The sequence below is a fragment of the Pseudonaja textilis genome, chromosome 2 (assembly GCF_049901715.1).
Source record: "Pseudonaja textilis isolate UNSWEBS1 chromosome 2, rPseTex1.2, whole genome shotgun sequence".
NCBI classification, from domain to species: domain Eukaryota; kingdom Metazoa; phylum Chordata; class Lepidosauria; order Squamata; family Elapidae; genus Pseudonaja; species Pseudonaja textilis.
The window spans coordinates 170,751,534-170,770,360 of NC_141991.1; the positions used below are offsets into that span (position 1 = coordinate 170,751,534).

Sequence of the window (18,827 nt, forward strand, 5' to 3'; positions counted from 1 at the left end):
AAGAAGAATCCTAGGTTTAAATACATTCAGAACAATACTGAATTGCAGAGGTCAAATATAAAGTCTAGGAAAGTAGGACTTCCAATTGTCTAGCCATCATGATCTTGGCTAGAAGACGAAACTATATATACCAAAAGGAAAGACAGAAGATTTTGATGATGCTATATTTCCTTAGGTGGATTCCTTTAAAAAAAAAAAAAGGCAGCACCCTTTTAAAATCATGTTCTGCTGTTGCTATTAAAAAGATATTTCCAGCAAGGGGGGGGGGGGTGGAGAACCATTTTATACATACTCAAATACAGATTCAACCCTTCAATCTTTAAACATATACACTTCAATCATTTTTATTCGCTAGGGAAAACATGAATTGGATGTCCACAGACATTCCATCCAACATATCTGGAAATATCAGAAGCAAAATATAACAGCCCTGTACAAAGTTAAATAGCATATGAAAAATACATCTGGATCTGTTTTCTTGTACTCCTTTAAATAATGATCTAGGTTCCATAGAAGGAACATGCTAGAAAGAATCAAAAGGCTTGCAGAAAAAAAAATCTTCTAAGAAATAGGCAATCTGCCTAAAACTTTGGCGATGACCAAGGGAACTCCATAGTTATCCAGCTCAGTTTCTCAGATGTATGGAACATTGGCTGTCAAAATAAATATAGAAAATGGAGGCAGGAGGTAATAGATTCTTCAGTTTGCCCTAGGCTGTGGGGCTGCAGCTGTCAAACTTTCCAGCTTACCCCAGGCAACAGCATTGTGTCGGGGAATTCCAAAAATGGTAGCACCAATATTCTTTAGAGCATTTAAATCAAGATCCAACTACTGTTTTCGGAGTTCAAATAATGTTATTACTGCATTTTAAAAACAAAAACAGATTGTTTTATACAACAGAGGCAGTCCCAAACTGGAGCCTCAATTCACAAACAAAAAATTGCTAATTGCTTCATTATGTTGCCCAAATTACCCCTTAGGTCAGGGATGTCAAACTGAATTTAATTTAGGGCTGCATCCAGATTGTGTTTGACCTGGGGTGGCAGCAGGGGGGCATGGCCAGGGTGGGTATGGCCAGCTCGATGTCACTCATTGAGGTTCTGTTTTCATCCATGACAGCTCTCCCGGGCTCCGTTTTTGCTGGCAGAAGATTGCAGGAGGCCATCATGGTCCAAAATGGAGCCTGGGAGAGCCCTGCACAGCCCTCCCAAACTCCCTTTTCGCTGGCAGAGGCACCATGGGCTGGTCCTTCACTGTTTCCAGGGTGGGCCCCCAGGCCAGATCTAAGCACCCCGCAGGCTGGATCTGGAATTATCCCCAGTTCAAGAACCAACATTCCAGAAAGCATCAGGTTGGAAAAAAAACTTTTCTGATAACCACCCTTTCAACCACAGTATCTTCCAGATACCTGGGCTTCCACTCCAGAGTTTTCTGCAATGTCTGTACAGGATTGGGAATTATGGAACTATGGACACACTAAAAAAAAATCCTAAAGAAAATATTAAATATGTATTTGTGTGGATGAATGAGAAAACAAGCCATTTTGGTGTAATGGTTAAGGTGCTGGAAAAAGCAGGAAGATCCAAATTGTCTTCTTCCCTTAGAAATTTAAGTCGGATGGATAATTTTGGGCCAGTCACTTTCAGCCTAAAATGGGAAATCGACAATCATCCATCTATCATCCTGCATTGGATCAGGTAGGAAATGAATGCATAGTGTGTTATGATTTTTATTTTTATTTATTTATTTGTATCCCACCTTTATTATTTTTAGAAATAACTCAAGGCAGCACACATATCCAACACACCTATTTCCCCCATAACACAACCCTGCAAGAGGAGTTGGACTGAGGGAGAGTAACCAGCCCAAAATCATCCAGCGAGCTTTCCTGGCCAAGGCAAGACTAGAATTCACAGACTCCTGGTTTTTAGCCTGATATATTAATCACTAGACTTGTGGACTTCAACTCCCAGAATTTACCAATCAGCCATGTTGACTGGAGAATTCTGGAAGTTGAAATCCACAATTCTTAAAGTTGCCAAGATTGAATACCCCTGATTTACATGAAAAAGTGAGATTCCAAAGCTTTGTTTCCATATTACTTTTTTTTTTTTAGATTTACAACAAAAATTCATTTGTTGAAATAGACTGATCAATGAAAGTTTGCACAATAGCAATAATAAATTGATCCTGTATTAATATATTTCCTTTTTTTTCTTCAGGATATATAACTATAATCCCAAATTCCAGAGGTTAAGAGCTCATACTGGTATATCCTATTCTGTTCTTAATATATGCTACTAACATGAGACACATATGGAGGTTGAGAAGGAGTAATTATTTAGAAGCCATTTCTTCTTATTTCATTTCTCCCTCCGCTTTAGTCTTTTATTTCTTATCCACTCTCAAAGTATAAAGAGTAATAGATGGCCCAGGTGGACAGGGATTAAAAAAAGAAACTATGTCACCGAATCTTTAAATGACTTTCACCAGAGTATATTGAAGGTCAATTGTCATTCCCTCCCGAATTCAACTCACATATTCTACCAGTTGATATTTTATATTGGCTCAATGATTTAATTGCTTCATTATTTTAGATTTTATCTAGACTTCAATTCTTCTGTGTTTTATTTTCTATATTTTTTAATCATAGACTTGATAATGTTTGATGCAGGAAGAGAAAAAAAGGATCATCTAAATATACCCATACAGAGTTTCATTAAATTCAGTTGGATAACTTATCCAGACATCATCAAACCTTACATCTTTAGGATGCCATATTTCTTCTGCTGTTGCTGCAAAAAAAAAAAAAAGAAGACGACGACGTCTGCCTCTCTGGAACATGACATTTAATTTTAATCTGCTGTGTGAGTGAACAGCCCTGGATTAAAAAGTACCTGCTTGAAATGACGTCAAATTATATGAAAATTTCATCTGTGAGGAATAACCTCTGATGTTGTTATGATAGAGAGTGATAACATGTGTGAGTTGGGTTAAGCAACAAGATCAGCATCCCAATCAGCCAGCTTTGGTCTTCTCTCAGAAAAAGGGGTGGGGCCAAAACTAGTGGCACTTAATTAAAGGATATTAATGTAGGAAACTGCCTTATTTTGTCAGATCTTTGATCCACCCAGCCCACTGCTTCTGATATTCACTGGCAATCACTCTGCCGAGTTTCAGGACAAAAGTCTTTTCAGTTTTACTTTGAGTTCCCAGAAACTAAAGTGAGACCCTTTTGCCTTCACGACACGTAATCTGTCATTAACGCAAACTGCTTTTTTTCCTAGGAATACTTCTAAAATTTGAGTGGAATCATTTGAAATCCTCTTTGGGAGGCGGGAGTCAGTCATCCAAGTAAACCTGCTAAGCTTCGGTTATCAATCCGATTCACCTAATTATACTATTCAGTTCCTGCAAACTAATTAGATGTTGCCACAAGATGCAGGCGTTACCATACTATTTATTTTTATTCTAATTACACTGCTTGGTAGGGTGAAGAATTCACCAGCAAACTGAACATCTACGAACATGTAAGCTACCTTGAGAATTCCCCTCCTTTCCCCTCCCTGCAAAGGAGCAAGGAAGGTTTAATGCGTTTCTTGGAGAATTACGATATAACAAATACAGCAATGTTACAGATGCCTACAGTTCTCCAAAATTTCGACACCTATCTTATCCCAATTTGTGGGCTTCTGATGTGAATTGACCTTTTAGAACATGGCACTCGGATGGTAGTATCAAACCCAGAAGGAGGGAACAAATGAGAGAAAAGAGAACAGGTGCATAAACCCTCCTGCGTTTTTATAGAGCATTAAGAGCCTCTTTGCATCTTACTCGCAATGTTGCAGATTCACAGGTTATAGCACCTCCATACTAGCATACTTGTGAAACATTAGTAGCATGTTGCAGTGAAAGGGACGAGACAGACGGGGAAATGGTCAAACTGAGAATCAATCTCTTTAAAGATATCCAAGTTATACGGACTGAACTCTTAAAATATTGTTGCTTTAAAAGGAACCCCTCCCCACACACACAGCTAAAATGAACACACTATGACGCTTTAAAAGCACTTCAAGTAGCTCCTGAGGCAGGTAGATGGAGCCAGCTTGATAATATCTACGGTGACAAACACAATACAGAGATGACAATTTTTTTTAAAAAAAAAAATCCCATTCATATAAAAACATCAAATGTAAAAAACGAATGTTTCATTGCAATAGTGAGCCCTCTGCTATCTATAAAAATACCACCTGAATCATACAGCCCACTCACACAAAGCCATACCACGGCAGAAGGGAAAGGAATCTCCATTCAATCTATGGAAGATTTTGGTGTATACGTGCCGGGAGGGACTTATTTCCCTCCCTCTGTCACCCACCCACCCACCCACCTACCAGGGCAATGCAATGCAATGCAGGTACGTTTTGTGAAGCGCTCTGAAAATCTATCTAGCACCTTTAAAAAAAAAAAATGTCACCCCTCCCTCGCCTTCCAGGTGATTCCTTCCCCAAAGCAATTTTTAAGGAATGCTTTCAAGTTTTTTTTTTTTTTTCAAAAAAGATACTATCAACTTACATAATACTACTGGCCCACCCCTTCTAAAATTGCCACAAATATGGAGGCAATCTATATGCATCCATACATCCATACAATCTATTCATTTACCTTAGCATCCTTAGCAGAAAACTCCGTGGAGTTGGAAATTTTCATGGACTTTGAGCGGTGGGTTTGCCGCCAGACGGGGTCTTCGCGTGGATATTTGACTGAACCTGTAGCTCTCACCCGGACTTTGCTGGTACTCTGCACGCTATTAACTCCAATCATATCGGCAAAGTAAATAAATGATCTTCTATAGAATTCAGTATCTATAAAAGTATCAGGGGAGACTGAGAGTAATGAGGAACCCCTTTTTCTTAAAAAAATATAAATAAATTCTCTTCAGGGTAATTTTAGAAAGAGAGAAATCTCTGTGAAGCTCAGGCGGTAGCAATTTGCTTAAAGATGCACCAAGCCGGTTCCCCCACCGCCACCACACATACCCCCACACACAAACACACAGTCTCTCTCACACAAAGCATCTTCAACTACAGTGTTTTGAGGCAGCGTGATTGTTCAAGGCACCGCTCACGTCACTGGCTGAAAAATATAAAAGGGTGGAAACCCCGCCCCTCCACGCTCCCTTACTGCTCAGCAGATATCACCATCCTGCTCCAACACACACACACACACACACACACACGGGGGGGGGACGCGCGGGGGGAACAGGCAGACAGGCAGACACAGAGGACTCAAGAGTGTCTGTTTCAAACAGCAGAGCAGATGGCAAAAAGCCAAGTAAAAAGTAATTCATTTTGGACTACAGACAGACTACACTTGTAATTCCAGCAATGCCATGTCACAGTGCATTAACTGAGCTCAAATAAAATAAGAGATGAATCAAAGAAAAGCCTCAAGGATTGAAAGAAATAATAATAATTTTAAACAAGCCCTACCGGCTAGATGATTTTTTAAACAGCTTAGGGAGGTGAGCTTGTGGGGGGAGTGATCCTAATGCTATCGTTTATTGGAAGGAAAGGCACTGTTTTCAAGCCCTCTGTGGCATATGGTTTTCTTTTTTTTCTGGAAGTAAGCAAGGAGGAGTTGTGTAGCACAGCGGCAAACTGAGCAAGCTACCAATTGGAAAGTCACCAGCTCAAATCTCATTTTGCTAAAATATGTCCTCAGAGCCTGGTCTTGGGACAGGTTTGCAAAAACGAGATAGATGGTTTTATCTCATTTGTAGGGATTACCAAGAAGTAACCACCTTCCTCAACCAGATGCGTATTTCAGACGTAATTCCCAATTTGGCACGCTGCATGAGAATTACGAGAGTTGCCTTCCCACGTAGCTGGGGGACCCCATCCTGGCATCATTGTGCTAAGGTCCTGCTGTTCTCATTGGGATTCATTCTCAGATCACCTTGCATAAAGCAGTGGATTTGGAGTTTGTAGCAGATACTTAATGCTCTAGCTTTGAGGCGAGGTGAAAAGTTATTAACGTGGATACATATGTATGGATCCATCACACGTGTGGAAGAAAATATGTGCCTCCATTCATCCGCCCCACTTAAGGGAAAGAAGTTTGTGCAAAGTACAGAAAAAGAGTAAGTTGGAGTAAGCAAAATTAAACTAAAGTAAAAATTAAGAGGAAAGAAAAGGGGAGTCTAGCTAAGTTAATTTACAGGGTACCTTTTTCTACCTTTCTACCCTTTCAAAGTTTGATTTGCAAGGATTAACAAATAGTGCAAAAAAATTAATTAGACCAGTTCTTATTTCTTTAGATTCATCAGCTGAGACATCAGGTTGTTCTCACACATGCCACATACAAACAAACACACACACACACAAACACACATCCAACAGCATTTCATCTCAGTCCAGCCAGCAAAAAATGCATCCTTGGCAGCCAACAACTCTTGCTCTCAAAGTAAACTTCAGAGAATAAGAGGGGGGGGGGGAGAAGCCCCGTCAATTCTGTCTTCCAATCAGCAGTCAGTGACAAAGCTGCGAAGTATAGGTGCGTGCTGCTTCTACAACTCTGGTTCTCTTTTGCCAGTGGCTGCTACCCGTGGCAAACTCCTGCCTGAGAGGAGAAGTGAATTTGATCGAGAGCTCTTCCATCAAGGGGGTGGGTAATGTTTATCTAAAGGTTCTCATGTCCGCCTCCCCTCAATCATTTCTAGTTCCTAGAGACCCAGAACACAGCAGATTGCATGTAACCATAGCAACCAAACTCAGATGAGAACCGTCTCTACTCCACCCTGCCTGCGCACAGAAGGAGAGTCAGCTGGCAGCACTGGTTGAAATAGGTAAAGGAAGAAAGTTAGTCTGCAGGAATACAGTCCCCACAAACAGGAAGGACAGGTGCTTGAGTTACCCCTCACTGACTCAGTGGGTTCCTGTTAAGACTAACTGCCAAATCAATGGATCTGTTTGTTGTTTGTGTGGAGGCTCTTAGTATGTTTCCTTCTTTCTCCCTCTTCTTCTTTTGGTTAATGTGCACCAACTGATTCATTAAAATTATTTTGATTGAGTTCTTCCAGATTCACCCCACTACGCCAGGCTTTCTAGAAGTTAAAATGTAGGAGAGGAAGAGATGGGAATTATATTTTAATTCTAGTGCTATATAATAGTCATCTAATGCCCAAAAGCATCTTTCCAGGTAATAGATTTTGCTACATCCATTTTCCTGTGTATATGTGTGTCATATGCAGAGGAGCACAAGAAGTAACCTCTAGAATATAAAAACAGGCACTTTACATAGCTTAGACATTCAGATACCAGGTTACATTTGAAATAATATATTGTAAATATCTTAACACTATTACAGGATAAATGAATAGAATAAATGGGAGGCTATACAAATACGGTAGCAATAGCACTTAGACTTACTGTACATACTGCTTCACAGTGCTTTACAGCCCTAAAGTAGTTTAGAGCCAGCATATTGCCTCCAGCAAACTGGGCTTTCATTGTACCAACTTTGGAAAGATGGAAGATTGAGTCAACCTTGAGCCGGTGAGAATTGAACTGCTGGCAGTCGGCAGAATTAGCCTGCAATACTGCATTCTAATCATTGTGCCATCACAGCTGTTATGAGAGAAATGAGCTGCAATGGTTAAGAAGCTGTATTAGAAGTATAAAGACTTCCCTTAGGCATGAGAGCCAGCTGAGTAGCCTTGGGCCAGTCATTCTTCCTTGCTCCAAGACAGCACCAAGCTCTACAAGAAGTCAGCTGAAGAACAAACACATTGTTTCATTGTGCACTTATAGCCCTTCTGCATTAACTAGGCAATGATACTAGCATGGTCTAGTGATTAAGGTGCTAGATTAGGATAAGGAGACATAGATACTTGATTTCTTTTAGCATGCTTTCTCAACACCAGACTGGTAAGTCAAAAAACATACATCTCCCAGCTGGTACCGAACCAGTATGGTAGATTAGTCCTTGAATTATTCTGTAGTGAATGGATTTGGACTGCAAATAAGGACAAGAATAATTAAGACTAAATACAAAGTTGGTTTTTGGTGTTTTACTATATGGACAGGAATATTTTCAGCATACCATCAATCATTTCCAATTTTTTCTTTGTGAGACAAAAATGAAAATATAAGTTTACCAGTTGAATTCACACATCCTCTAAACAAGGTTTAATAGTCACATTGATATTCCAAAGATTAATTATGACATAAACCAAAATTATTGGGTACATATAATCACCAACCCCAAACCAAGCAAACCAAAGAATGGTTGACTACAAAAATAAGAGATATTTGTTGAATTCTGAAATCTCATTCAAAAGATTTCATCAGCATTCTTTTCAGCATGGACTCTTCAATGCAATGGTAAACACTGAAGTTAACTTTCTCCAAATCTCCAAATTGGTTGGGATTACAACAATAATTAGCTATGCTAGCTGAGAATTCTAGAAGTTACAATGCTAATACATATGGTGGGCAACTTACTTTGAAAGGATGTTTTAAGATATGATTAAGTTACTTAAAATGTAGATATAGAAACAGGATTATATATTTGATTTTCAATAAATCAGTGATGGTTCTAAGATGAAAGTGAAAGAATTCTATGCTTTAGAAAGGAGAAGAAAGAGAACTTAATGGAGCCCAGAGATTTAAATACACAAAAAGAAATACACTTTTCATTTAGGTGAAAGATAAATCTTTTGGAAAACAAGCTGTTTCTTTGAGCACCTAAACTGAAAGGTCAACTAAAGCTTCTTTGCAGACCCCTCAAGTAAATCAATTAAGCTACTGTTTTTGCCAGTGTTCAGAAGATTCATTGCAACTTTTCCTGACCTGACAAAACAAGAAATAAATAAGGAGGGGTCCTTGGTGCTCTCTAAACTTCATTGTTTTCTTGCAGATGTGTTTTTCTAGTGTTTTGAGAATTGGCTTGGTCATGGTTTCCCAGTTGAAACTATGATTAAGTCTGTTCATATGCTGTGAAATTAAAGAATCAATATCAAATAATGAGGATCCCTCAATCCAGCTTCTGGTCAAAGAAGTGGTGCCCCAGGTATAGAGAGCAAGGAAGATGACTTTGACAGAAACATTCAGGAACCTGGGCAAAAATTACCTAGGCAAAAGGGGCTGAAGCATTTTTAAGTCCAGAACCATGAGGTAACTACCAGAAATGTCTGAGGCAGACATCAGCCTATGTCATTAGGCTATAAGGAGAAAGAAGTACACCACAATCAAACTTTCAAGATTCTGTTAGTATAATCAATTTCAACAGAAGTCATTTTAGCCTTCTGTGGAGTTGATTTCTTATCTGATCTATCTAGTGAAGTTGACAAGGGGGCACTTTTTTATGCGCTTGCACATGGTGGTTCTGTGTGTGTGTGAGTGTGTGTGTGAGAGAGTGTGTGTGTGTTTGTGTGTTCCTTTAAAACCTCCAGGTACAAGGCCTGGTAAGTATAGAGCAGAGGTTCTCAAACTTGGCAACTATAATACTTGTGGACTTTGGCTCCCAGAATTCCTCAGCCAGCAATTCTGAAAACTGAAGTCCACCTCTGGACTTTTCACCTCTGCGGGGCCTGAGGTTTTTGTTGTTGTTGTTGTCGTCTTGCTCCTTTATTGGCAAAATCTTCATTTCTATTGCTTTGATTCCTTGTATTCCATCCTTCACCTCTTCCACTTTGCTATCTAATTTAGCTCTTCCAAGTGTAACCCTATCTTCCAATATCAGCATTTTTTCAAATTAAGAAATTTCAAATCTACTTTTGTATCTTTGGGCTTACATATGCTTTGGTTCATTATTCCTATTTCATACAGATAAATATGGATTTTGAGGAGGAAAAATGCTGTATACCGTATACCCAGACATAAAAAGGTGGGATTAAAACCTAATGATAAATTCCTCGCTGAATTGATATTTCCAGAATAAAATGAGACTATAGCCCAATGGGACATGCACAAGCTAAATATTTCTATGAAGTCCTTGGGATTATAAAAGATGTTTGCTAGACTGAGGTTCTATACCTACTTCTAGAAAACATATTCTATATGTCAGTGGCTATAACGTTCCATGACTGGAAAGTTTTCTAGTAGAACAAACCTTCCAGGCTATATTTACTTCCTATTCTAATTGCAAGAAACAGAAACCAATTGCCCCCCTAAGAACCTCATTGTGACAGGTGTTAAGAAAAAAGTGATATATTGCAACCAGCATATCTATCTATAGTTATATGGAAAGGCCAGATGCAATCTTTTTCCTACTGCGTGCAAGGACACAGGGGATAGTTCTTTCCATTTTCAACAGTGGAAACAAACTATTCTGAGACTTGAAGCTAATTATCAATGGTTAGAACCCGGCATTCCACCGGGTTTACTGTAGATTTTCTTAAAATATCAATGGCTAACTTATATCATCAAATCTTGGACATTGTAACAGCATGATCCCAGTTCATGAACATGGAAGTTAGGAATCTCAATATTTAGATACAGCATTTGGGTATTGGAGACTATACAAACAAAAGAAATGAGCATCAAATACTCATTTTTGAAGATCAAACTAAAAATACATTGAGAACCACCTCTGAATAACTTGCAGAGCTAAAACAAAAACTAAACCAACACAATGTAAACTTTTCATGAGATCCAATAAATGTTTTCCTGGAATCATATCCTACTTGGATACACTCACAGCTTTCTAAGGCTCAACTTCCCACTGGTAACTTGATCAGCTATCTCCCACACAGGAGATAGTCTATCTTTACTGATGCATAAGCTGCTTGGAGAACTGTTCTAAATGAAAGGGGGAGGTGGGTTTAAGAAAGTTTATACTGGTAATGTTTCTAAGGACCTACAGTTCTTCTACCAGCATCAAATTAAGTTAAAATCTGGCTAGTCAATATTTTTACTGCTCACAACTAGTTGTTTACAGTGACATTGGAGATGGTTATTTTGATTTGTTGCAGAAATTGGTATCTTTTTGATCTATCACCATCTTTAGAGTAGGACAAGGAACCTGAGGGCCAGATTTTCCCATGAGAAGAGTGTCCTGTTGCAAACACAGAGGCGGGAAAGCTGTGCTCAGTCTTTGACAATTGTAACCAGGCTCTCTTTTAACTGACAAGAGAAGGAATGCATAAAAAGTAATCTTTTTCTGAGAAAGCAGGGGTCAAACAATCTTCTCTATATCTACTCAATGGTCTGTGTTTTAGTGGGCTTTTTGCATTCCCATTTTCCATTTATTAAAAGCTACCATTTCAAATACGTACCTAATCGTGCCTATTTACTGTTCCTTGAACCGTTAAGAGTGATGATTCACACCCTGACAATGGGTCCAATTTTCCATTCTGAATTGTCTATCAAGGGCAATGGCTAATTGACTCTAAACCAACTAGATGTCATGAGATAAGGATTGCTCCAATAGTCCCCAATTGCCACAATTACTTGTTGCATCATCCACTCAATCCTATGGTAATTCACAACACCTGCTTTAACAGGGGGCATTAGGAGGGATAAGAGATAGTTTGTACTCAAGGCAGAAGTCAAAGGATCGTTTGGAAGACATTAAAGACAGTTGAACTTGCGTAAATGTTCAGAATGACATTTGATAGTTGTGGAAGACAGGCAGCCATCATTACAAAAACATTTTCAGCTAGCTTCTCTCCCCGCCCCCCACCCGGGTCCCCATAGCTGCTACTACTGTGGAGGCACAGAGGTTAGAATGCAGCATTGCAGGCTAACTCTGCCCACAGTCTGGCATTTGATCGTGATGGACTTGAGGTTGACCCATCCTTCCGAGGTCAGTAAAATGAGGATCCAGATTGTTGCGGGCAATATGCTGACATTTGTAAACCACTCAGAGTGCTGTGAAGCACTATGGAGTGAATATATATATATATATAATATATATATTTATTTTTATATTATAGCATCTAATTGCTATCGTGGAAAAATCATAAAGGTTTTTTGAGGCCTTTACAAATCAGATTTATTACATTCTTATTTTAAAAGGCCAAGCCACCTTTGAGTTAAGCTCATCTTCTAGTCACCCATGAAGTTCTCTTGGCAGTGGTATATAATGGTTTGCTTCTGGCTGGTTTTGCCTTTCCAGACTAACCCTAGGATAAGCTTTTTAGACCAAAGAAAGCCAAGTGCTGCCACCTTCTGAGGCACTTTTATTTGTCATTATTTACAATGTTTGTACATCATTTTGGGAGGACAGTTATTCTAAAAGGCAGGATATAAATAATTAAACAGGTTTGCTTTTGATTAATTATGAATTAGTTTGTAATTAAGCAAACATCTTTCAATTCTACTGTTAAAGCATATGCAGTCAAAGAGCTTTCCAATGCAAACCAGATAGTTTCAGCTAATTACACAAAAAGGTCCTGATAAGCACTTGGTTGATATACCAAAAACAATTCACTATTTTCTTTGCCTTTGGTTTGAAATAATTCTAGTTTGTGCATACAGGTTTATTTGATCAATATATTTTTCAACTTAAGAGCTGATTATGTTTCTTTCTTAGGAAAAAAATGTCCAGAATAGCACTCCATTCTAAAATAAAAAAAAGTGGGGGGAATCTAGTTAGATCATCTCAGGGACCTATCAAGACCAGCATTTGCATACATCACATCCTTCTGAGAAAATCATCAACAGAAACTAACAACCATGCCTTTAAACACAAGATGTCTATTTAGCTAGCTAAATCTCTTTTCCACAATAATACCTACTTCTCTTTTAAAAATATCGACATTAGTTCTACCAAAACATCCAATGTGAATGAATTCCAAAACTGAGGTATTATTTTTGTCTCCCCAGGAAACCACTGCTTATGCATGCATCAGAAAAGGGTGAAAACTTAACAATATATTTTTACATCATGGTTAAGACAAAATCTGGCTTATCCAAAGACAGAACCAATAACACTACTCCCTATGCAGCATGGCGGCAAAGTATTAGGTTATGGATTGCTTTAAGTCTATTAAATAAAGACATTTACAGATTTCTTCCCAGCTGGAAGCAACTGTTCTACGGAATTCACCTAAGAGCTTTCTTAAAGCAAACCATGGATGGGTGATTTGCAGCCAAGCAAATCAGACAAGTTGCTACTGGGTGCATTTGCAGATCAATAAAATTTTGTTCTGGCTTTGTTATTATCACCTTCCCTACCTCGCTAAAACACTCTCTTGTCTTAGCACCAACAGTTTAACTTCTACTTTCCTGGGCTAATGTTAGAATGATGACAACTACCCTTTTAAGGCAAGATCACCAGAATTGCCCACACAATCCCACATGTAACCACATAATGGATTAAAATGATGGCATTAAAATAAATACAAACCCGTGGATTTTTCCATGTAAAATAAACAATTTAAAGTGCATCCTTACTTTATGAACAACCATTTTATTATGTGTGTGTGTGTGTGTGTGTGTGTGTGTGTGTGCGGTATTCAGCTTTGTTCGGGTATTTTCCAACATCATTATAGTTGTGCTTTTAAAGTTGTAGCAATGTTTCGGCAGAATCTCATCTGCCATCATCAGGCTTCTGTGTTGTGTTCTGCAAATTAATATAGGCTTTTGCACACATGATACAAGATCTGCATTTAGTCTTACAAGAACATTATTACACTTCTGCTTCAACCAAAAGCTATTGAATCCCATAGTGGCCAATTAGATTCCTATGGAAAATCCATTAGCAGGAAGCCTGAAACATGACAGAAAAAACATTCTTTTACTGATTTTCTTGTCTTTTTTTCTGTAGATGATATTCAAAAGCATTCTACTCCGCTATTAGAATATTACCATCAGTAGTTCCTCCCATGAATTTGTCTAAACTTCAAAACTAACCTAGTTGGTAATCATCATATGGTGGCAGCAAATTTCATAGTTGTAATAAATGATGTACAAATAATACATTTTAATGTGTCCTGAATTTCATACTTTTCATTTCCAAGTGATTCTCAAAAGAGCAAATTCTTCAAAAAGTACAAATTTGACTCTACACCACGCCAAAGGCTTCATTTTTAAGAAGATAGAAAACTTTTGTTTTGAAAGCTAAATTACAAAATGTAGAGATAGTCTGAGGCCTTTCAAGGCATATGTTTCAAAAAATAGCTGCCAACATTATAACAATCGGCGTCAACTAAATATAAATGACATGATAAGGATAAGAATGTATTTAGCATGTCCTTTTTTGTATCCAAAAATATGTATAGATTGTGAACAGGAATTGTTAAGATTCAAAAAAACAATATTGTAAGGAACAATTCAGTTCAGTTTATATATTTTTAAATCTATTCAAATATTTCAACACAAAGTCAAAATAACCCTTGTTCCATATCCATTTAAATGCTTGGGATATATAGCCCAACCAGATACATTTCCCCCTGAAATATGAAACAGGAAGGTTAAAGGGTTTCCCATATCACTAGGGTTTCCCATAACTCTAGGGAGAGGCAATTATTAAGATGAACAGATCCTTAACCATGCAGGGTTAAAGATACTGAAATGCCTCTGTGTAACCACACTCCAGGTCTTCTCAATGCTTTGAACGTCTCCCAAGCCATTTGTATAAATTAGGCTGAACTGGATATCTAAATTAGCTTAGATGAATGGAATCCTATACTCAAAGTTGTCAACTTATGGCAGTGGTCTAAAAATCTGCCCTGCATGGTTGAAAGAAATCTTAGATGGCCTTTGTGATATAGAGTTGGAGAAATTCTACCTATAGCTTCAGAAGAGCTCTCCTTTCCATGAAAACAAAAGAAGCAGAATCCATTACAGTACACAATCAAGTGACACAACAAAAAAGTACACTCCAATACACTTTACAGGCCAAATAATAGAGCTCTATCAAGTTCTAACTATAAACACAGAAAAGGATCATCATTGGGTTTGTGAATTCCTCAAGGAAATACATTTCCTTGCTTTAAATTTAATAATTTCTAGTTTAATCGCAAAAAAACCATAGTTTATTTGAAATTAGAGAATCCATCTTGCTAATTTAAAATAGTCTATATAGGGAGGCTGCTAATCTGGCTGATTTCCGTGAGGAAAATGTTCTGCAACTATGATACAAATGAAAAGATATTGCCTCCGATTTCCCTCAAATAAAATATTTCTTCCTCAGAAGATCTTACAAGATCATTGGAAAACATGAGAAATGAGAATAATAGGCAGCAGTCTATCTCATTAAACTGTCCTCCTCAGAAGTGGTATTCAGCAGGTTCTGACTAGTTCTGAAGAACCGGTAGCAGAAATTTTGAGTAGTTCGGAGAACTGGCAAATACCACCTCTGACTGGAGATTTTATAGTATCCTTCCCCTGCCATGCCCACCAAGCCATGCCCACAGAACCGGTAGTAAAAAAAATTGAATCCCACCACTGATCCAGATGCCTCTAGAAGTAGGAAATCCAAATATTGCTCCTTTTCCTTGCTGGTCTCATAGACTTAGTGTGTAAAGGTGGACCATACCCATGCCTGAAAGTAGTAGTCAGTTATTGAGGCTAGTAGCCACTAATAAACTTGTCTTCTAGGAATTTGTCTACTTCCCTTTCAAGCGAACTAAACCAACAGAACACATCTTGTGATAGCTGACTCTACATATTGATTACATACAGGTAGTCCTTGACTTACGACTGGCCACTTAGTGAACAGACTCCCTCCCCAAAAGCTATTTATGACCTGGTTTCAAATTTTCAATATAACCCCCCACCCCCAAGTGATCATGTAACCATTATTTTAGGCGCTCAGCAACTGGCCTTTAAAATTGTTGCATATTGTGTAGACGATTACTCTGAACTATCTACAATGACTCCAAGATGTCTTTCTTGCTAGATGCTGACAGCTCAGTCCTCATCATTTCATAAATGAAGCATGGATTGGTAGCTCTAAAGCTCATTACTTTACATTTCCTGACACTGAACTGCATCTGCCATTTAGTGGTGTAGGCAGATCCCTTTGGAATTGTTCACAGTCCATTTCTGTCTTGGCCGCCTTAAATAGCTTTGAACCATCTGCAAATTTTGCCATCTCACTGGATATGCCTAATTCTAAATAGTTTATAAAATGTTGAATAATATTGGATCCAAAAAAGATCCTTGCAGTACTCCTCTTCTTACATTCCTCCAATTGCCCATTTATGCCTCCTGTTTTTGCTCAACCAACATAGCGGAGGAGTCCTCTCCAGGTCCATGGTTGCTAAGCAAGTAATCATTGGTACCTTTAATGAGGAATGTTGTTAAAAAGTATTTTGAAAGTCTAAGTTTAAAATATCAACAAGGTCACTTCCACCCACATATTTGTGGACACGATGAAAAAAGGCATTCTTTTACAGATTCTCGTCTCCACTTTTACTGTAGTTGCTTCACCTACATTATTGCCAACTCCAGAGGCCATTCAACTTAAGGGAGCAAAAGAAAGCAAATTTAAAGAAAAGGGAAGCACTTTAAAAAGAAAAAAGGTGTGTGTATGTGTGAAGAAGTGAAGGAATAAAACTGGCTTTGTAGTGTCCCCCAATTCCAAGGTAGTTTCCGTTTCTACGGAGTTTCTGCAATACAGATAACTTTATAACAGTCTTCTTGTGAAGAATCAGGATGAAACAAACATATGAAGAACAGCTGCAGGAATTGGGTATGTCTAATTTAATTGGGGGGGGGAGGAAGGACTAGGGGTGATATGATAATGTTCCAATATCTAAGGGGCCGCCACAAAGCCCTTGAAGGCAGAACAAGAAGCAGTGGGTGGAAACTAGTCAAGGAGAGAAGCAAGGAGATATTTCCTAGGAGTTAGAACAATTAATCAGTGGAACAACTTGCCTCCAGAAGTTGTGAATGCTCCAACACTGGGGGTTTTTAAGAAGAGATTGGACAACTGTTTGTCTGAAATGGTATAGGGTTTCCTGCCTAAGCAGGGGGTTGGACTAGAAGACCTCCAAGGTCCCTTCCAACTTTGTTATTCTTCAACTTCATATGCTTTTGGTACACTGGAATTGCAAATCTGTTGGTACAACCCTGCATTTGAAGGATACCAGACTGGAAAAAGACTGCATTACCCTTATTTCACCTGCAGTAAAATCACAAACTAAACAGCTTAACTATTAGTACAAGTCATAAAACAACCATACTGCACTGCACAAGGGAGAAGATCTTTCTATCCTGCAGACCAACCACAGAGAAGAAACAATTCCTGAATCAAGAGACAATAAACCTAAACATGTTACCACTGAAATTTTGCTCTGTTCTTTCTGACTTAATGATTGCACTGACTGTATCAATGTGAGGTTAATTGTGCTATGATGTAATATGTACTCTCTTCATACTCTACATAAATGACCTCTGTGGTCATATCAAGAGCAACTGCATTCTCTTCGCTGATGATGCAAAGCTGTTCAATACCACAGACAATACTGCTACCCTTCAAAAAGACTTTGACTATGTATCAGAATGGTCAAACAAATGGCAACTTCAAATCTCAACAAATAAATGCTCTGTCCTACATATTGGCCAAAAAAAAAAAAAAATACAGGCTGAATAGTCAAGACCTTGTTGATGATCCAAACTCTGTCAAGGATCTTGGAGTACTCATCTCTAATGATCTAAGTGCTAGAGCCCACTGTAACTACATAGCCAAAAAGGCATTAAGAGTTGTTAACCTAATCCTATGTAGCTTTTTCTCTGGTAATATTACACTACTAACTAGAGCATACAAAACATTTGCTAGACCAATACTCAAATACAGCTCATCAGTCTGGAACCCACATTATGTATCTGATATTAACACAGTTGAGAAAGTCCAGAAATATTTCACAAGAGATCTACTCGTTGCAGAATACCTTATGCTACCAGACTCGAAATTCTAGACCTAGAAAAGCTAGAACTACGCCGTCTTCTGTCTGATCTAAGTATGGTATATAAAATCATACATTGCAACGACTTACCTGTCATAGAATACTTCAGCTTCAACCATAACAACACAAGAGCACACAATAGATACAAACTCAAGGTTAACTGCACCAAACTTAATTGCAGGAAATACGACTTCAGCAACAGAGTGGTCGATGTCTGGAATACTGTACCTGACTCTGTGGTTTCTTCCCCAAATCCCAAAAACTTTAACCTTAGATTGTCTACTATTGACCTCACCCCTTTCCTAAGAGGTCTGTAGGGGGCGTGCATAAGCGCACCAACATGCCTACTGTCTGTCCTATTGTTTCTTTTATTTTTTATTTTTCTTATATGTATCCATGTATTCATAACTATGTTTTTACTTATACCTATTATCTTGTAAGCAATTGACAAATAAATAAATAAAATAAATGATACATATTGGGTACCAATTACACTATTCAACAAAAAACAACATCCAGATACCAACCAATTATATCAGTTGTTTTTGGTTTTCTTCTCCTAAAGGAATGTCAGTTGGACAGAGGAGAAGAGGATTTAAGGATCTAGCAGAAATCAGTGGATGGATCATCAAAGAATACATTCCATACATTTGTTTTGTTCCGAAATAGAAGTGAGAATGATATGGCACAGAAGGACTAGAATGTTTTTTGAGGCATTATATTAAATATCTCAAATGTCCAGTTCCAAAGCAAGATTTGCATTCTTCAGGAATGTAAAATTTATCCCAATATTTAAAACACATACACACATAAACTTTTAAAAAGCATACATAGATTTTAAAGGGAGGGGATCAAAATTATAATTGCTCAAAATGTTACTTAAAACATTATTTATTTTTTATTAGTTATTTCGGCTGGTTGTGCTTTCCAGAGATCCACATCAGGCCCTATTTCTGCAGAAATGTGA

The 18,827-nt window shown here is 38.1% G+C and overlaps 1 protein-coding gene across 7 annotated transcripts in view; it reads right to left on the minus strand.

The window, feature by feature from the left end:
* The window catches only part of PSD3 (pleckstrin and Sec7 domain containing 3), a 163,103-nt gene that overhangs the window by 44,562 nt on the left and 99,714 nt on the right, over positions 1-18,827 (minus strand). The window contains exon 1 of one of the 7 annotated variants that reach the window (XM_087926456.1): positions 4,666-5,122. The exons of the other annotated variants lie outside the window; for them this stretch is intronic. Coding sequence (XP_087782582.1) covers positions 4,666-4,824 — 159 coding nt within the window. The 5' untranslated portion in view covers positions 4,825-5,122. Of the gene's footprint in view, positions 1-4,665; positions 5,123-18,827 lie in introns of those variants that run through there. 7 annotated transcript variants of the gene reach the window in all.